Source organism: Leptonychotes weddellii, chromosome 8 (genome assembly GCF_054177405.1).
Source record: "Leptonychotes weddellii isolate Sample4059 chromosome 8, ASM5417740v2, whole genome shotgun sequence".
Classification (NCBI taxonomy): Eukaryota; Metazoa; Chordata; class Mammalia; order Carnivora; family Phocidae; genus Leptonychotes; species Leptonychotes weddellii.
Genome location: NC_138376.1, coordinates 119,984,497 through 120,005,964, shown reverse-complemented (window position 1 = coordinate 120,005,964; position 21,468 = coordinate 119,984,497). Strand labels below are relative to the sequence as shown.

The window sequence follows — 21,468 nt, the reverse complement described above, 5'->3', positions numbered from 1 at the left end:
ATTCCTTTTGATGGCTGCATAATATTCCATTGTATATATATACCACATCTTCTTTATCCATTCATCTGTCGATGGACATCTTGGCTCTTTCCACAGTTTGGCTATTGTGCACATTGCTGCTATAAACATCGGGGTGCACGTACCCCTTCGGATCCCTACTTTTGTATCTTTGGGGTAAATACCCAGTAGTGCAATTGCTGGATCATTTGGTAGCTCTATTTTCAACTTTTTGAGGAAACTCCATACAGTTTTCCAGAGTGGCTGCACCAGCTTGCATTCCCACCAACAGTGTGGGAGGGTTCCCCTTTCTCTGCATCCCTGCCAACATCTGTCGTTTCCTGACTTGTTAATTTTAGCCATTCTGACTGGTGTGAGGTGGTATCTCATTGAGGTTTTGATTTGGATTTCCCTGATGCCGAGCGATATTGAGCACTTTTTCATAAGGTTTGAGAACAACTTGAATTTTTGGAGTTTCACATTCTATAGAAAATAGAGTCTACTCTAATCAGAGGGAGTCATTTTCATTCATTTATTTAGCAAATATTTATTAAATAGTTGACTATGTTTCAAGCTGTATGCTAGGTGAATAATCAGTTGATATTAGTGAACAAATAGATATTGCCCTGTTGTCATGGGTCCCACACTTTAGTAGGGCAGACAGCAAAAAAAAAAAAGTAACCAACAAAAATAATAACTAAAATAAAGTGTAGTTGTACCAAAGGAGACAAACAAGGACTAAGACAGAGTCACAGAGGAGGTCATCCCTTGCGTAGAACAAGGATTGAGTGATATTTACCCCAAGCACACCATACTTGTTAAAATATTACAATAGGATACAGCCACACCTGCTGTATTCTATCTTAATAGATGTTCCCAGGCTCCCTAAGTACTCCCGCTTTGTACTGGAGCCACATTGGATTCTCCCATGAAACTCCCTAGAATTCCTCACTGTCCAGCAAACAAAGAATTGTGCTTGGACTGAGGGGAGCCTCCAGGATTCTGCTTGAGTTCCAAGACCTCTGCCATCCTTTCTGATTGTTAGACACTGACTTGTTGGTAGGTGGATTAACAAACACATAGAGCGAAAAGGGAGCAGTTGCTTGCTTTGAGTCAGTTCTACCAAAATGGAACCTTTGGAGGAAATGTGTTGATATGACAATTATTAAGACTATCCCACCCCCCCAAAAAAGAAGAGAAAAGCATTGAAGGAAGCGATGTAAAAGCAAACTTGATGGAAAAGTAATCAAAGGTCAAATTAGCTTTCTTTCCTGTTAGAATTTAACAAGCAAAGTTCTGAGAAGGTAGCCTCCATGGTAAGACATGGAAAAAGAGAAGGCAACCAAAAAGCAGAAGGTGATCATTCCAGGCAGAGAAAGCTACACATGCAGGAAAAGAGAGGAAGCAAGAACCTGGCATGAATAAAGAACCTGAGGAACAAAGAAGACCAGCATGGCTGTAGTTTATTGGAAAGAGATTGGAGATAGGCAGGGGCCTGATTAGGCTCTTTAAGGCCATAGACAGCAATTGGATTTTTATCTTAAATGCAATTGGCGGCCCCTGAAGGCTTGAATGCAGATGACTGAGTGATTCAATTTACATTTTTAAGATCATTTTGCTGCTGAATAGAAATAGATTGTAGAGCAAGAAGATGGAGGCTGTTGCAGGAATGTATGTGAAAAATGTTGACATCACAAATGGAGAGTGGAAGTCAGGTGTGAGATCTGTTGTCAGGTGTCAATGATGGTGGTGGGATATGGTGTTGAGGGGAGGGAGAGATAGACTGAGGTTTCTAGAATTACTGTGTGGCAAAGTTGATGGAGAGACAATGTTTCATGGAGAAAAGCAAGCATTCTATTAGAACGTATCACGTTTGAGATATCCGAGACCTCCCAGTGGCACATAGAGCAGGCAGTTATAGATGTAGGATTGGAGCTGGAAATATATTTGAGAAGCATCAGTATAGAAATGGCATTAAATCCACGAAAATTACTGAGATCTTCTAGGAAGAAGCAGGAGAGAGAGAAAAAAGATCTTGCACTGAGCCCTGAGAAATCATATACTTGAGAGTTTGGGTAGAAGAGAAGTCAGCATATGAGAAAGAGAAAAACACAGGCTGTGGTAGAAGTTGAGAGAACAGAGTACTCCAAAGAGAGATTAACTGCCAGCCATCGCGAGAGTCCACATAACACAAAGTTGAAGTGTGTCTATGTTGCAGTCATATTGTCCAGGCTCTCTCAGTAAAGAGCTGGGTGAACTTGGACACTCAACTTCTCTGTGCTCCAGGTGCCTCATTAGTAAAAGAGGACAATATGTTTAAAAAGTTAATATGGGCAAAGGTACCTAGAATTTGGTAGGCTATGTAATAAGCATTGCTAAATCTAGCTATTGTTGTTACACATTAAGGAAGGCGAGAATAGGTAAGTGTCCTTTGGATTTGGGAACATGGGGATCCTCGGGACTCTTGAGAACAGTCACTTTAGAAACAAGGATGGTGTGGACAGGAAATGAGGAAGTCAGAAGAGCAGGTATACCTGACTCTTTAGAGAAGTTTGGCTGTGAAGAGGGGCTGGAGATGGGGGCAGGAGCTGAAGAGGAGTTGGCTCAAATGGTGTATGATTAATCTATTTAAGGCAGGAGACACATGTAAGCTATGATGACTGTTAGGAGCCACACATTCTCCTTTCTTCTCACCCTATGCCGCGTGGCTTCCTCTTCTTCCAGAGGCTCAAGTGGGAGGATTAACAATAGTTTTGCCTCCCCCTTCCTCCTGAGCATCCACTTTGATATCTGAAGCAGGAATTGCCCATACAGACCCTCATCTTGGGTGAAAGGGGGAGGCTGCCAACTTAGCCTTCCGACCAGGACGTCTGCTTGGTCCTCGTTCCCAAACTGGAGAAACGTCATTATCACCGGAAAAGAATAAGAATGCTTGTTCTAGGTCATTTAACCCAATAGCTGAAACAGTCTGGGAATGATAGTTTGAATTGGAAGTGTAGAGAATAGTGAGGGAAGTATTAACTCGGGATGATTGAGGGGAGGGGAAGGCTAGCAGGGTAGAGGAATATGGTAAGTCCAATAGCATTCTGAAGGCACCAGGCTCTAGGTGGGCCAAAACGGACATGAGAGCATACCACCACCCTGCTCTGGCTCTCCCCCTCAAGGGTGAGCAAGCCTCCCCCAACCTTCCTCCTTTTGTTTTCACCTACCCCTTCTCCATTGGAGGAATAGGTAGCCAATGGCTGTGAATGAATTCCAACTCACTAACTTGTACAGAAAAAGGCAGATCATGGGCCAGGTGTGTGCACGGGGGCACTGCCTTTCTCCTGTGGCCTCGGCCTATACTCTGGTCTCTGAGGCTTGAGGTAGTGAGGGTCAAGGAGAGGGGACCTAGAACAGAGAAAGAAGGACGAGGTGTGGCCTTATTTAGTAGTCCACCCATAGTCCTTTGGCTGGGGAGGGATGGAGCTGTCACCAAGACGTCCAGGGAAGCCCACAACTGGTTGAACCCAGAGCCTCTCCATTCACAGAGCAGTTTGTTCCTGCATCAATTTTTAAATGCATACAAAAGACTTAAAAGCAAATGTGTTCATATTCATAGTTTTATTTATTGTTAAGCTTTTTTTCCAGGTAAATGTTGAGGTTTAGACTAAAAAACTAGCAATATAAACGAGGGTAATTATTTTTACAATGCCTTTAGCATGTGCTGGGTTTTTTTTCTTCTTTCACAAAAAGGTTTTGCTTTATTGTGCAGGAAAAAAAGAAAAAAAAAAACCTACCCACAGCATTCTGAGTCATCTTGAGTCGAACAGAGTTGTCTGTCCTCATCACCTCATTAGGATACTTGACAATAATTCACAGATCTTTGTGGATAATCCGCAGGCTTTCAGATACTGCCTGGAATAGTGATAAACACTGTATTTTTTAAAATAGTGTAACTGTTACATGTTTCCCTCAGGCGATTAGCCTCTGTTGCCACAAGTTAACCTGCTTCTATCCCCAGAAACTAACCATTTGGTCTGTCTGTTCAGAATTATCATGTATTTCCTTTTTCCCTCTAGGTAGGTCACTGGATTCCTTTGTGAACAGTGGGCATCAAACAGCCATTAAAAAAAAAAAAAAAACCTAAATATGTGCAAAATGCAGCTGTTAATATTTCTCAAGAGTATTGAGTCATATTGAGTCAGATTATGTGAAATTACGAAATACTATCAGAAAAGGGCACTTTACATACCATAAGAGTCATTTATAAAGTTCAATTTGGCAATTCCAAGCCACATTTAATTTCCTCTGAAAATTCCCACACGGCAGAAAGATATTGCTCTTTGTGGCTTTCAAGTCTATGTCAGGGAACTGTAAAATGACAACCTTTTGGAATTAGCACTTTTTCTATAAATAGACACTAAATCACTTTGCCAAATAAAGTCACATATGTATTTTCATTAAAATAAATACTAAAATAATAAGTAATTTTGCTATATAACCATCTATGAAAATTAGAATTTTGTATTACAGTGCAGTATGAATCATTTGTAGTTCTTCATCTTCACTGATAGGTGGGGCTAGTAATTTCTGTATTAATTATAATATTTTAGCATGTTAAAATCTGTATCTAGATGAAGCAGATACTTCAAAGCTTCAAAACTGATGAAACTGCATACTTCTCTTTTAAGGGATAAAACTGTTTGCATTAATATATGAAATACACTACTAAAATACCCCCTGCTGATTTCATAGGCTTTGCAGGGAGTTATGCATAATTTTCTGAAAATTAAAGGAGTGAGGATCAGTATTTATGATGATAAAAATTAGATCTCAAGAACTATTAGAAACTTGGAAGATTCTTCTAAAATGGAATTTTAAAAATTCAGCTCAACAATTATTTAACATATGCCAGAGGTAAAAGAACAGAGTAGGACTCAGAAGATCAGAGTTTAAGATTCAGCTGCACACTTACCAGCACCATAACAGGGCTTACCTGATACCTTTGTAAACCTACATCAGAGAATTGAAATGAGAATTAAGTGAAGTAACTTGGGAAACTTTGTAAGTAATAGGTTGGAACTTCACAAATGTTGGTTATTGATGTAGCATGGTATAAGACAGTAATTCTCCTATTCAGATTAAGGATAAATTCTCAGGAATCCACAAATTCTCCATGTAAATGTGTTTTTACACCTTTTAATTTTGTTTTTTTTATCTTGGTGCTATATCTTTTTTTTTTTTAATTTATTTATTTGAGAGAGAGAGAGAGAGAAAGCATATGAGCTGGAGGGGCAGGGGGAGAGGGAGAGAGACCCCTCACTGAGCACGGAGCCCCACGCTGGGCTCCATCTCAGGAATCTGAGATCAGGACCTGAGCCAAAACCCAAGACTTGGATACTTAACTGACTGAGCCACCCAGGCAACCTGATGATTGTTGGCGCTAATCTTTAAAAAAGTTCATGTAAGCACATTCTAGATCATCTGAATATCCTCCTTATAACTGCCACGCAACATATATATTCAGGATAGCACTAGCGCCAAGTAATTTAACTTCATTTGTTTCCAAGTTAATGAAAACAGATACAAGCAGACTTTAATAGGTAGCTTCCATGTTCCTCCAAGGGAAAGGCAGGGTACAATGGCAAAAATTCTGAGCAGATTTGGTGGTAATTTGGATCCAAAAAACTGATGAGAAAATCATTACATGGCACACTATAACTTTAGTAAGCTGAACTCTAAGAAAACAAAATCCTGCCAGTCTGCATTAAAAGCAGTGATTTAACACCTTGCATCATTTATATTGATTTTGTAGCTTTGCATATATTTACTGATTGTTTTAGTTAAATAGCCATAGGAAAACTGTAAACTTAAGCTTATACTCAGATTCATATTCCATTTATGTAAATAAGATCATAAAATTAACATACATTAGTTAACTTAAAAATAATTTAACTTGAGGGCTGTGGCCCATGAGATCAGAACTCAGAAAAAAAAAAAAAAACTTTAGTTAAATCTTCTTTCTGTACTTTGCTATGCGATCCTGGGTAAGTCAAATTACCTCCTTCACCGTAAAATAACAATAACAATCTCGTTCACATAAGAACACTATGAGGAGTAAATGAAATAATTAATATAACTGTGAATGAATGCCTTTCCCAGCTATAGTATGCTGTGGAATATAAGGACTCTGAATCAAGAGTTTAGGCTTTCAAACTACACTTCGATGCCACCTTGGGCAAATCACCTTACCTCTTTGAGAGTCACTTTCCAATTTTCTAAAGCTTGGAGCTATGTCAGATTATCTCACAGTTCCTTTTAATATAGCTATAACAGAAGGTGGTTGGGTTTTCCACTGAGATTCCAATGAAAATTTCATTCATTTGATTTCACTCATATCATATCCACAGCTACTTGGTTTTCCATTAGCTTTATTTTAAACTTACTACTCTGAGAAATAAAAAATGTTATGATTCACTTGTGATCAAGGCAGCAATTTGCAAAAAGAACAGGGTCAGAAAAGCTAAATTCTCCTATATAGCAGAGATTTCAATCTTTCTTTGCTTTGTTCTTTCTCTGTTATAATAGACAGAATTCAGATTTGAGTCTTTGTACTTAGAGGTAACCATCCTAGGCAAGTCAAATGACCTCTCAACATTGACTGTACTGCTTAAAAAGCAGGCTCTGGACATAGACTTGTGGATTGAAATCCTGATTCCACTACTTACTAGCTATGCAGTCTAGGACAAATTGCTGAACCTCTCTAAGCCTTTATCTTTGTAACAGTTAATGAGATAACAGCTGTAAAGCACTCAACTGTGAAGCCTGGTACTTAGGGAAAGGGCTCAATGAATGTTAGCTATTATTAGTATTATCATGTTCATTTCCCTTCCTTTTCATCCTTACCTTTCCAGTTACTGCAAAAAGAGACTGCAATAATTGGGGCATGGAGGGGCAATAAGAAAACTTTGGGAAGGCAAACAAGAAGTGGCAAATAATACTCACTGCAAAGGCAGGTGACTAGAAAGAGCAGCTACCATACATGTCCAGAAATTTAGACTGGATCTGGGTTCTACAATTTTCTAGCTTTGTGAATATCAATTAATTTATATCACCTCTCCTAAGTTTTTGTTTCCTCCGCTCTAACCTGAGACTAGGAATATTTATATCATAAAACTGCTTTAAAAAAAATTCGATATACGCGAAAACACTTCCTGAACTCTAAACAAGGCGGTTTTTCTCATTGACTGGATACGTTTAGAGGGGGAGCAGAAGAATTGGATTCTATTTCTGGCCTTCTCACTGCAAAACTGTGCTCCTATCTTTTAACCCCTCTGGCCGCGTTCATCCACTAGATCATTACGGTAGTAACGGCCACCATTGATTACGGGCTTAACGTATGTCATGCATTGCACTATGTTCTGAATCTGCACACCAGACGACTTCTCTCATTTAGTTCTTGCGATTTTAAGATAGATATGTCCATTTTACAGGTGAAAAACTAAGGAAGAAAGAAGTTAGAAACCTGCCATCCGGCACCTACAATGCTAACGTTCTAAAAACATCTACCATAAGAGAAAATCGTTAGCAACCAATAGCGTTTCCTCTATCATTAGCTTTCCCACAATTATCCAGAGAGGTATTAGGCACGTCTATCCGCCGGGAGAATTCACCCAAGGGTGTTGCTAGGCTCCTCGGTCCTCTGCTCCGCCCCTCCGCGTTCCTGTCCAGGCCCCGCCTCGCCCCGCCCCCCGGGGCCGCTCTGGCCACCGCCCACCAAGGAGAGACCCCGCCCTCCCCGCGCCTCCACACCCTGAAGGGCGAAAAGCAGCGCGTACCCAGCCTGCAATGCGCCTAGGGAGACGCAGCGCATGCGCTCTGGGTGCGCCCAGATTTCCTGTCTGTCCACTGCGCTTCCGGCGAGGTATATCCGACCAATAAGGTCGGCTCGGAGGTGGGCCTTAATGCTCCCCGCTCCCGCCCCCCTTTCCTTCCGTGGATGATTTAAGAGCAGCGCTAAGAGTCCGCGGTGAAGCTTGGACGGTTCCGCGGGGCTTTATGGCTGCTTCTGGGATGCTGAGCACTTTTCGTCTCCCGCCGTTGCCCACGATTCGAGAAATCATTAAGTTATTCAGGCTGCAAGCAGCGAAGCAGCTATCCCAGAATTTTCTCCTGGACTTGAAGCTGACAGGTGGCTGTCTTCTCAGTGCTCCCCCTCATCTCCGGGGACGTGGGCCGGGGGTTTCGCGCGGACCCTGTGGGCGGGTGTCTGGTGTCAGGCAGTGTGCAGCGGGCCATAGGTCAGGTCCTTCTACCGCTTTGTGCTGAAAGAACCCTGGAGCACCGCCCAGGAGACGCGTGGAATGAGTTGTTCGCCTGCAGAATGGCGTGCTCGCGGGCGTTTGCTGTGAGCGAGGGAAGGCAGGTTATGTAGACGTCGAGCAGACACTAGGGGAGGCAGGGGTCGCGCATCATGAAAGGCGGTTGTGGAAATTCGAATCTCGGTGTGTTAACACTATGAAAGCGTACTGCATGTGTGACTAGTTTTGTTTTCCATGGAATTTAAAGTTACCAGAATTTAAATTAGTGCGGGGAGTTTTTCAATAACATGTCGAAAAAGAATCACTCGTGGGATTACGTTATTTAAACGTTTACTTGTTGAATCCAAAACCCTCGAGGCGCAAATATTCAGTAAATACATATCAGACAAGCTACTATGTGCTAGTACTGGAGATGCAGTTCGGGAGTGAACAAGGCCAAGCCTGTCGTCAGGGAGCTTACATTTTAAGTAAGTTCACATTTCCACCCTTTATTTTAAGTCACTTTTATGAGGTAAAATTTACGTGCAATAAAATGAACCAGTTAAAAGAGCACAGTTTGATGAGTTTTGACAGACATACGCATTCGCTTAACCGCTACCCCCATTTCTTGGTGATATTTTCTTCTAAAAGGTGAGGTTGCAAGAATAACATGTATTATAAGTATGTCCACTAATTTACTGTTGGAGTATTTACTGTATTTGAGGTTTTCATATTTAATTCCATTTTGGCCCCTCATGAGAAGCTGAAAAGATCAGTAAATCATACCCAAAAAGTTCATTTTCAGTTAAATGAAGTATAGTCCACAAACCATGAATAACATGTTTTATTTCTTGGATGTGGAGTCTTTATTCTGCTAGTAGAAATATGATTTTGGGTAAAATAGCTTAACTAAGCTTCAGTTTCTCATTTGTTAATTGGAGGAAAGCCCCTACTGCAAGAACTTTAAAGGGTTACCCACCTCTAAAATTCTTTAGTTCTAGTAACTAGAATCAGCCTTGTCTGCAAGTCGTTAGTCACATTTTGCAGGTATAAAGCACCATTCTTAAGACGGAAAATATAAGTCTTTATATTTTTAATGTAGAAAAAAATCATTTATAGTATCGTGTGTGCCTTTATTCACTCTCAGGAGTAAATTCGGGAACCCAAGGGAAGGGAGATTAAAGTATTTGTCTGAGGTGAGAAGCTCAGGTGGGAGCAGATGCTTCCTGAATTGACAGTGCCTTTTTGATATTCATTTGTATTTGAATGTGCCTGAAAAGTTTGAGGGCAGAGCCCCTGACCTCTCAACTATACTAGCTCTCCATTTAGGAAAATGAGAATATTAAATTCATAATGCCTGTGCTTAAGGTATCAATTCTATTCCTTCTAAAAGGCATTGTTCTGGAGTGGAGGAAGGATTGCTTTAGAATTTACACCTGAGCTGGAGTCCCTTCTCCTCCATTTGCTTTCTAGATGACCTTGCACAAATCAAACAATAGACAAGGAAATTGAAAAGTTCAGAGAAGTTAAATTGGGATAGTAGTTCTTAATGTGTTGGAAGAATTGGAAGAATTGTGAGATGCAAGTGAGAAAGCATGTAAAGCACCTAAAACAAATGGTTGGTGAGCATATTACTAATTCCCTCCCAGCACCAGTTAAAAGACAAAACTATTTTAGGGTGGCTCAGTTGGTTTAGTGTCCCACTCTTGATTTCTGCTCAGGTCATGATCTTGGGGTGGTGAGATTGAGCCCAGCCTGGGGCTCCACGCTCAGCGGGGAGTCTGCTTGAGATTCCTTCTCCCTCTGCCCCTCCCCCTCACTCTTTCTCTAAAATAAATCTTAAAAAAAAAATAGACAATTATTTTTGCCTTTAAGCCTACAAAAATGGTAGTATACATCTCTGAACACGGCAAAGAAGTGCTGGTATGTTTTCAGTGGCTAAATTTCCACTATCCCAGGAGGCCCAGTTACTTGGATTTTAGTATCTCAGTCAGTAAGACCAGCCCATTGTATGTTTTTCCAGAAGTGATAATTGGTTGCAATGAATCCTCAATAATCTTTTTCATGATTTCTTAAGCTCTGTTAACTTAGAGGTTGATTAATTTAAAATACTAACTTTTCCATATCAATTTGCATATTTGCAAAGCTTTCAACACCTCCGCTGGTAAGTTTAACTTTTTCCTAAAAATGACCAAGAATCTAAATTTCTGCTAGTCCTATGAGTAGAGTAGGAAGGAACAAGTAGGTAAGAACTTGTTGCTGTGGCCTTATTGACCAACTAGATGTCTGTAGGTAAAAATGAGACTATCAGCACTATTTTGCTTTGGGATTTCAAACTAGCAGCATTGGAAATTCTGAATGTAAAACTAGTTTTACTTACTCAAATATTCAGTATTTGGCAACTATAGAGAGATGGTGCATGCTCACCTGGTCAGTTCTTAGGAACTGATTGATTGGTTTGGTGGAGGAACAGATAGAAAATACAGTATTAACTATATAATTGATTGGTTTGGTGGAGGAACAGATAGAAAATACAGTATTAACTATATTTAAGTTAGGAAGTTTGTCATGATAATCCTATTTTTGTTAAGGGACTGACGATACAGATAAACTGTTGTGGTAGAATAGGGAATGGCCACTATATATTGGTTTAGGTTAAGAGTTAAATAATCAGACAAATATGGTGTAAAGGACTAGTTGAGTAATGGTTGATAAGAATTTATGGAGATTATTGTTAAATTTTGTACATTGAAATTTATCAAGACAATTAAAACATTCTTTTTTCTAGATAAAATCGTAAGGAAAGCTGGGAATCTGACAAATGCTTATGTTTATGAAGTGGGCCCTGGGCCAGGGGGAATCACAAGATCCATTCTCAATGCCAATGTTGCTGAACTTTTGGTGGTTGAAAAGGATAGTCGATTTATTCCTGGCTTACAGGTAAGATACTTAAAATGTCTTCTTTAGGAGGCAAAAAAACGATTTAAATCTTCAGGCCATGATTCTTAAACCTCAGGATATCTCAAGGATTATATAGGTTGCTCTTCAAACTGCAGATCTCCGGACCCCATTCCAGAGATTCTGATTCCATAGTTTGGAGAGGTCTAGGAATTGCATTTTTTTTTTTTTTTTTTTACTTTTTGAGTTTTTGTTGTTTTTGTTTTGTTTGTTTTTTAAGATTTTTATTTATTTATTTGACAGAGAGAGCACAAGCAGCGAGAGCAGCAGGCAGAGGGAGAGAGGGAGAAACAGGCTCACTGAGCAGGGAGCCCCATGCGGGGCTTGATCCCAGGACCCTGGGATCATGACCTGAGCTGAAGGCAGATGCTTAACAACTGAGCCACCCAGGTGCCCCTAGGAGTTGCGTTTCTTTCTTTTTTTCTTTTTTTTTTAAGATTTTATTTATTCATTTGAGACACAGAGGTAGAGAGAGAGGGAGAGGGAGAAGCAGGCTCCCCTGCTGAGCCAGGAGCCTGACGCGGGGCTTGATCCCAGGAGCCTAGGATCATGACCCGAGCTGAAGGCAGACGCTTAACCATCTGAGCCAACCAGGTGCCCCAGGAATTGCATTTCTAACAAGCATCCCAGCATGGTCTGTTGACCACTACCTGAATAAACCTGCGTTATGCGTCAGTGCTAGACAAACTTGTTGCTTTGTGTGATCTTTTTTTTAATAGCCATGCATGTTCTGACCCATTCCTTCAAGAATAAGTAAATAATGCCAATAATGACTTAGTTACTGGCGTGATTTATGAGAACTTCATTTAGATTCAGAAAATCATTTCTACAAGCAAAAAATGGAGAAAACATAGGCTTTTTAAAGAGATTAATTGTTAAGCTTAAGCGTTTGGTAAGAACTTAAGTGAAGAAATGAAGTTGTACCACTGTACACATAGATTTAAGATGAGGTTTGAATGAAGTGATACATGCATCTTTAAAACAGTAGGTGCCATTGTTCTATGAGAAATATTTGAGGGAACTGGGCATGTTTCAGTTGGAGAAGAGGAGCCTTGGATGAGGGGATTCATAGCTGTCTCTGAAAAGGTGGCAGTGAAGAGGATAGCTTATTTTGATTTCTAAAAAAAGAACTAATACAAATAGGTGGGAATTGAGGGAGGCTGATGTGGATTTAAAATAAGGAGGGATTTATATTTTTTAAATGGTGGCAAACAGTGAAACCCATTATGTCAGGGATTTTGTAAAGGCAATTCTTCACAGGGGGGCACTTAATGACTAAAGGGCTTTGTTTGATTCCTCTGTAATTCTAAAACTTTAGAAGAGCCCTTAGCCTTTGGCTTAGATGAATAGCAATTTATTTTGTGAGTCCAACAGAATAATAAAGTTATCTGCATTATTACTTTCACACAAGAGACAAATTGGTTTAAAATTAGTACAGTCTAATGCTTGTATGTGCAATAATTGAAAAAGGTTTCATTTCTACCAGAACAGTTTGAGGAAATTTGTTTGAAAATCTAGGGCTTTGTATGCATGCAACTGATTTTTTTTTTTTTTTTAAAGAAACCTAGTGATTTCTTTCTTCTTATTGGGCTACATTTTGTTTTATGCTTTAAAAAAATTATATAATATTTAGTTTTATCTAATTTTACCACTCTATTGACAGAATTAGTTTCAGATTTATAACTGTTTTGGGATTCTCATATGGTACATATTCCTTGATGTGGAATTTTAATAGTGATTTTTGCTTTGAACTACTTTGTTCTTTGAAGAACTGTATCTCACTTAGAGGTGAAAGTGGGAATATCTTATTTTTGGTGAGATCATGAGGTAATGAAAAGAAGCTGAATAACACTATGTAATTCCCTTTAGGTTTTTTCATCTAGCCCTTTCTGGACATGGGGAATACTCATCTGACTTTTTTGCACTTGAAGAGACTTCCTAACCCTCAGTCTTACCATCTGTTATACGTAATTCTTTCTCATGAGGCAAGGAGGTGAATCAAATTTCTGTTCATCCCCACTTGAATTTACATTTTCTCTTTTCCTGATCTCATCTAAGCTCTTTGAAGACAGACTATTTAAAAGGCAACTACACGCTTCTCTTTTCAGCTGCCCCACCAAGACCCTGCACTCCTAACCCCTGCCTTGTTTTATTTGTCTCATTAGATTGATCATCTGATACACTATATTTTCTTACTTGTTGTCTATCTTACCCCTCTGGAATGTCAGTGCCAAGAGCATGGAGATTTTTGTGTGTTTCGTTCTCTGTTCTGTCTACCACATGTAACTGTGGCTGGCATGTAGCAGGTGTTCAATAATGTCTTCTATGGGAAAATAAAACGTTGATTAATGTATATGTATCTAACCAACTAAATATGTCATTTAATAGTGAAAATGAATAATTGTGCAGCATTGATTATTAAAAAGTTTTATGCTCTTTTTTCTAAATATAAAGATTTATTTCCAGGTAAATTGTTCTGTAAGAAATGTGTATTTGTCTTATCTGTTTCTGTAGAAGCAAAATTAATTCTTAGTGTCCTATATTGCAGGAAAGGAATTTGCCTTAAAAAGAAATGTTGGGTACTAAAAATCAAATAGATTTCTTTTTCCTATAAAGAATGTTTCAATATGTAAAACCACTTTCATTTAGAGGTACTAAATTAATCATAAAACTTAATAAAGGCAAAAGGAGTGATCTATTTTAAGGATTCCATTTTAGTGGTTTCTGAGCTAATAGAATTACTTTTTAAAGAAATTGTAATAATTTATAAAATGTCTTCTAGCTGAAACTACGTCATTTGTATCCTAATCCAATTCTTATGATATCCTCGTGAGGCATCTTAGGGTTTTAGGGGAAAGAACATAGTGCTAACATACAGGCTTCATCATCAGCATGTTGTAAAGTAAAAAAACATGTCTCTTCTAGTATGTGAACACATAATAGGATAGTTTTGTGGTAAAGAACACAAACTTAAGTGTCAGATTGTCTGGTTTTGACTCTGGCCTCTGTCATTTACTGGTTATGTCTCCGGGCAGGTAACTATGTCCTCTGTGCCTCAATTTGCTCATAGGATTGTAATGAGGATTAAATTAATGCCTCATACTTAGTTAAGCACTCAATATAATTTTCGATGTAAATAATTATTGTCCCTCTGCCTTGGGCATCTGTTAATTAAGGATTGATCAGGAGACTGCTTATCTGGAAAGAGGTATAGGAGAACTGTAAAGTTATTCCTTTGGAACACTAGAATATAAATCCCCAGTGCTGTGGAAACGTTGGAGCTTTCTCCCAACTCCTCAAGTTAGCATTGGACATCTAGGGTTTCTTTCTCTTAATGTTGTAGCATTCTCTTGTGATTGTGCATTTTTAGGTTTTTTTTTTTTTTATTATTTTTTAGTTGCTTAGTGTTGTTACATTTTTATGGCTGGGTGGATTCTCTGTGCTTTGGAGGGGAGTGAGATTTTTTGGTACCTCAGGGTTCTGAGGTTTTGTTCTTCCGCCCATTTCTGAACTGGAGAGAACAATATAAGTAATACATTCTCCTTGAAGTAAATAATCTGGGTTCTTCATTTTTTTTCCTGTTTGTTATTAATATATAAAATCTTTAAAACAATCGTATTTATGGAGGGCTTACTGCACTAAGTACTTTGTTTTACAGCTTTATTGAGTATTATTGATGTGCAGTAAACTGCACATGTTAAAAGTACACAGATTACCGAATTTTGACAAATAAAATCTCCTGAAACCATCACCACAATCAAGATAATGAACATCCATCACCTTCAAGATTCCTCATTTTCCTTTACAATCCATCCCTCCCTCCTCCCCTTCCCTATCTTCAGACAACCATTATTCTGTTTTGTCACTATAGGATATTTCCCATTTTTTTTAGAATTTTATATAAATGGAATCGTACAGTATATGCTCTTTTTTGTCTTATGTCTTTTACTGAGCATAAGTATTTTGAGAATCATCCATGTTGGGGTGTTTATCAATAGTTTGATTTTTTTTTTTATTGCTGATTAGTATTCCATTGTATGGGTATGCCAAGCTTATAAATCCATTCACTAGTTGATGGACTTTGGGTTGTTTTCATTTTTTGGCAATTATGTATAGAGCTATATCATTAACATTCACATGCAAGTCTTTGTGTGAATATATACTTTTATTTCTCTTGAGAAAAGAATTAGATGTGGAGTGTCTGTGTGTTATGGTAGGTGTATGTTAAACTTTTTATGAAACTACCAAACTTTTATAAAGTGGCTGTAGCATTTAACATTCCGTCCAGCTATGCATGAGAGTTCCCTTAACTTCACACGCTTCTCACACTTGGTATGGTTAATCTTTTAAATGGTAACCATCCAAATGAGCATATAGTAGTATCTTAATGTGGTTTTTATTTGCATTTTCCTGATCAGAAATACTGGACATATTTTCTTAAGATTTATTTATGTTTAGAAAGAGAGTGCGAGGGGGGCCAGAGGGAGAAGGAAAGAGAAAATCCTCAAGTACACAACCCACTGAGTGCAGAGCCCGTTGTGGGGCTTGATCCCAGGACCCTGAGATCATGACCTGAGCTGAAAGCAAAAGTCAGCCGCTTAACCCACTGAGCCGCCCAGGTGCCCCTGGACATATTTTCATGTGTTTATTTGCCATGTGTATATCTTCTTTGGAAAATTGTGCGAGCATTTCTTGTTTTGTCTTCGTATTGCTGTATTGTAGGAAATCTTTATATATTTTGTCAGATACATGTTTTGTAGTGCTTTCTACTCAAACGGGATTTACCTTTTCATTTTTGACATTTAACAGTGTCTTTGAAAGAGTAAACTTAGTTTTAATGAAGTACAGTTTATCAGTTTTTCCTTTTGAATGTGATGCTTTTTGCATCTTATGTTAAAAAAATAATTGTTAAAACAAGAACTAAGAATTTCCATGTTTTCTTCTAGATGTTTTATAGTTTCAAGTTTTTCATGTAGGTTTATGATAAATTTTGAGTTACCTTTTGTGTGTAGTGTGAGGAAGGAGTAGAGGTTCATTTTTTTTCCATCATTTGTTGAAAATGTTATCTTTTCCTCATTGAATTGCCTTGCTCCTATTGTCAAAAATCAACTGGTCTTATAAATGGTGGTCTGTTTCTGGACTTCCAGTTCTCTTCTGTTGATATAAGTCTGTTTTTTTCACTGAGACCAACCTGTATTGATTACCATAGCTTTATAGTAAGACTTGACAGCAGGTAATTTAAGTCTTCTGACCTTACCTTTCTTTCCAAAATTGTTTTGGCTATTCTGTAAGTCCTTTACATTTCCATATAGTTTTAAAATTAGGTCATCAATTTCCTTTTTTTTTTTTTCTTAAAGCCTTCTGGGACTTTGATTAGGATTGGACTAAAACTATAGATCACTGTAAGGAGAACTGGCATCTTAATGGCATAAGCTTCTGATTTGTAAACATGGTATGTCTCCCTGTTTATTTAGGTTTTCTTCAGTTTCTCTCAACAGTGTTTCGTAGTTCTAAGTATACAAGTCTTGCACATCTTTTGTCAAATTTACCCCTAACTATGTCCTATTTTTTGATGCCATTGTACTTGGTATTGGTTTTTAGTTTTGATTTCCATTTGTTTGTTGCTCCTGTGTAGAAATACCATCTGTTTTGACGTGGACTTTGTGTCCTGCAACCTTGCTGTGCTCACTTCTTTGTGGCTATTTTGTAGATTTCTTAAGATTGTCTGCATGTGTTATCATTTCATCTGCAATAAAGACCGTTTTTACCTTCTCCATTTCACTATCTTTGCCTCTGTTTCTTCTTGTCTTGGCTAGAATCTCCAGTATAATGTTGAGCAGAAAACTAGGAGTAGACCTCCTTGCCTATCCCTGATCTCAGGGGAAAAGCATTCAGACTTTTACCATTGAGTATGATGTTAGTTGTAGATTTTTCCTGGATCTCTTTTTTCGGACTGAGGAAGGTCCATCTGTTCCTAGTTTGCTGAGAGGTCGTGGTGCTTTGTTTAGTTTTTGTTTTTGTTTTAAATAATGGATGTTGAGTTTGCAGAAATACTTTTTCTGAGTTTATTGAGATAATCATATGGCTTTTTTTTTTTTTTTAGTTAATATGGTGAATTATTTTTTTTTCTAATGGTAAACCAACCATCTGTAGAATCTTCGGTTATATCCTCTCTCTCATTCCTGATATTGGTAAATTGTGTGTGTCTCTTTTTTTCTGATCAGTCTGGCTGCATATTGGTGAACTTTATTGATCTTCTCAAAAAAGAACAACAAAAAAAGCTCTTGATTTCATTGATCTTTCTGTCTTGGGTTCCGTTTTCTATTTCATTGATTTCTGCTCTGAAATCTTTATTCTGTTTCCTTGAGGTTTACTTTGTTCTTTCTATAGTTTTTTAAGGTGGAAGCTGAGGTTGTTTCTTTGAAGTCCTTTCTTATTTTCTTATAGGTGTTTAGTGCTATAAATATCCCTCTCAGTACAACCTGAGCAGAATCCCACAAATTTTGATAGGTTGTGTTTTCATTTTCATTCATTCAGAATGAATGAAATTTACTAATTTTTAACTTTAAATTTTTTTGAGATATTAGACCTAAAGACTTCTGAAAGAAGTTCAGAATTCCCATATAAACCTTCAACTCCAATTTCCCTTTTTATTTCTTATTTGACTTGTTGGGTTACTTAGATGTGTATCATTTAGCTTGTAAATTTTGGTGTTTTTCAGATATCTTTCTGTTATTAGTTTTTCATTCCATTGTGATCAGAGAACATACTTTGCATGACTTGAGTAATTTTAATTTATAGTTTTATGGTATACATATGGTTTGTCTTGGTAAGTGTTCCTTATGCATTTGAAAAGAATATGCATTGTGCTGAAAAGAATGTATGCCCCCCTGGGGTGCCTGGGTGGCTCAGTCGTTAAGCATCTGCCTTCAGCTCAGGTCATGATCCCAGGGTCCTGGGTTCAAGCCCCACATCTGGCTCCCCGCTCTGCAGGAAGCCTGCTTCTCCCTCTCCCACTCCCCCTGCTTGTGTTCCCTCTCTAGCTGTGTCTCTCTCTGTCAAATAAATAAATACAATCTTAAAAAAAAAAAAAAATGTATTCCCCTGTAAGGATATGCATTTTGGTGAAAAGGATACGCATTCTTCTGTTGTTGGATGCTACAGAAATTTCAGTTAGGTCAAGTTGGGGTTATTCAAGTCTTCTATGTGAGTTCCTACTTGTTCTATTAAGAGAAGGGTATTGAAATCTCCAGTTCTAACTGCAGACTTGTCTGTCTCTCCTTGCAGTTCTATCAGTTTTTCTTTCATCTATTTTGAAGCACTGTTATTAGTTGCATGAACATTTAGGACTGTTATGTCTTTGTGATGAATTGGTTCCTCTGTCATTATGAAATGATCTCCATGATCCCTGGTGATATTCTTTCCTCTAAAATCTACCTTGATAATATAGCCATTCCAGCTTTCTTTTGATTAATGTTAGAGTGATAAAGTTTTTCATCCTTTTTATTTGTGTCTTTATATTTAAAGTGGATTTCTTGTAGGCAGCATATAACTGGGTCTTGCTTTTTTCTCATCAATCTGATCATCTCTGCCTTCTGTATTAGTTTTCTATTGTTGCTGTAAAAAATTACCACAAATGCAATAGCTTAAAATGACACAAATTTATTCTTTTATAGTTCTGGGGATGAGACGTCTAAAATGAAGGTCAGTAGGGCTCTATTGCCTTTTTCAGCTTCTGGAGGCCATCTGCATTTATTAGTCCCTGAACCTCTTGCTTCTATATCTACTATTGACTTTAATCCTTCTGCCTCACTCTTATTAAGGTCTGTGTGATTGATTATGTTGGGTCTACCCAGATAATCTAGGATAATCTCCCCATCTTGTGATCTTTAATTTAATCACATCTGCAATGTCCTTTTTACCATGTAAGGTAATATAGTCACAGGGATTAGGATGTGGACATCTTTGTGGGGCTAGTATTCAGCGTGCTGCAATTTTTATCTATAATTCTGTTTTACTATTTTAGTAATTTATTGATGGTATATGGTTGTACATCTTTAACATATCCCAATTTACCTTCAAGTAATAAAATACCACTTTATATATAGCATACAAATCTTACAATAGTGTATTTGTATTTCTCCTTGCAGGCCTTTGTACTGTTGTCATACATTGTACTTCTCCATATGTTGTAAAGTTCACAAGACAATGTTATTTTTGTTTTAAAAGTCAATTCTATATTAAAGATTTCAATACAGTTGACTTTTGACAGTGTGGTGGTTAGGGGTGCTAACTCCCACATACTTGAAAATCCATGTATAACTTTGGACTCCCCAGAAACTTAACTACTAAAGTCTACTGTTAACTAGAAGCCTTACCAATAACCAATCAATTAATGCATACTTTGTATGTTACTTGTGTTATGTGCTGTATTCTTATAATAAAGTAAGCTAGAGAAAGGAAATGTTATTAAGAAAATCATAAGGAAGGGCACCTGGATGGTTCAGTCAGTTAGGCATCTGACTCTTGGTTTCCGCTCCGGTCCTGATCTCAGCATGGAGTCTGCTTGTCCCTCTCCCTTTGATCCTCCCCCTGTGTGCACACATGCTCTCTCTCTCTCAAAATCTTCAAAAAAAAAAAAACATAAGGAAGAGGGAATATATTTACAGTACTGTAAGAAATCTGCATGTAAGTGGGCTGACCAGTGCTGTCAAACCCTGTTGTTAAAGGGTCAACTATAATAAGAAACAATGTTACGTATTTACCCATTTGGTTACCATTTTTTTTTGTATTAAGTAGATTCCATGCCCAGCATGGAGCCCAACCCAAGGCTTGAACTCACGACCCTGAGATCAAGACCTGAGCTGAAATCAACAGTTGGACGCTCAACCAACTGAGCCACCCAGATGCCCCCCATATGGTTCCTATTTTGAGTGCTCCCTCATCCATATTTCCACTTAGTATTATTTTCTTTCTACCTGAAATACTTTCTTTAGCATTTTTTGTAACTGTGGATCTGTCGGTGACAGAACTTTCGGTGTTTGTATGTCTAAAAAAGTGTTTTATTTTGCCTTTGTGTTTGAAAAACATACTGGCAGTTTATTTTCTTTCAGTAGTCGAAAAATATTGCTCCGCTGTCTTCTCATTTCATTGTTTCTGACAAGAAATCTGTTGTCATTCTTATCTTTGCCCCTCTGCCTTTTTTCTCTGGCTTCTTTTAAGATTCACTCTCTATCACTGGTTTTGAGCAATTTCATGATGAGTGCACCTTGCTGTCCTTTTCTTCATGTTTCTTTTGTGTGGGGCTCCTTGAGCTTCATGGATCTGTAGGTTTTCCTGCATTTCCTGCTGTCCAGCGTCTGAAAACTGTTGTTCATCTATTTTGTCCATTTTTATCTGTTTAAACCAGAAGAGACTACCTGGTCTTTTATACTCCATCTTAGAGTAAGAAGCTCTAGGATTCTTCTTAATTATTATGTGCTTATTTCATGGAATTGTGGAGACAGTAAGTCATGATTATTGTTAGTATCACCTCTGGGTTTTATAATAGGTAAACTGATTATTTCTACTTGACAGGCAGGATAGAAAGCTCACAGGATTGGTGTCAGATCTCAGAAACAGCACATACTAGCTTTGTGATCTTGAGCTTGCAATTGAACCACTTTTAGCTTCAGCTTTCTCATCTGCAGCATGGGAATAATAGCTATCATTTGTGATCCTTGCGAGGATAGATGGAAATTTATGTAAAGAGATTGGCATGTAAAGAGCCTGGCATATTGCCAGTATTCAGTAAATGGTTGCTATTATAGTGATGCCCCTTCTCTGTCATCTTATAAATGGATATATAAATAATTTAGTCATCCTGACAAAAGGAACTGTTTTTCAACAGAGATAATAAAACTTGTAAATTCTTTCATCTCTAGCAAATTTTACAAAAGAAAAGATTGCCTGACTTTCTGCTGTGACATGATTACATACTTCACACATGACTTACTTGATATAGCTACAGCTGTAGTTAATCAAAACTCAGCAAATAAGTAAAAGGTGGCCTACAGCCAAAATGATTTCCTAGTCCATTACAAATTAAAAGTACGGAGATCAATGCTAGAGGCAGACCCACTGACAACAGCAAGAAGTAACAGTGATTACTGTGGCAGAAAAGCTATAAAAAGCAAACATAAAAACTAAAAAAAAAAAAAAAATTGCTCAGTAGTAAGGGATCATAACCATT

At 38.0% G+C, this 21,468-nt stretch overlaps 1 protein-coding gene across 2 annotated transcripts in view; it reads left to right on the top strand.

Annotated features, from left to right (window-relative positions):
- The first annotated feature begins 7,956 nt into the window (after positions 1 to 7,956).
- Positions 7,957 to 21,468, top strand: part of TFB1M (transcription factor B1, mitochondrial) — a 66,068-nt gene continuing 52,556 nt past the window's right edge. The window contains exons 1-2 of one of the 2 annotated variants that reach the window (XM_081829185.1): positions 7,957 to 8,170; positions 11,068 to 11,219. In XM_081829185.1, the coding sequence (XP_081685311.1) occupies positions 8,038 to 8,170; positions 11,068 to 11,219 (285 nt within the window). In that variant the 5' untranslated portion in view covers positions 7,957 to 8,037. The remainder of the gene's footprint in view (positions 8,171 to 11,067; positions 11,220 to 21,468) is intronic. The other variant, XM_081829186.1, reaches the window with a different exon arrangement.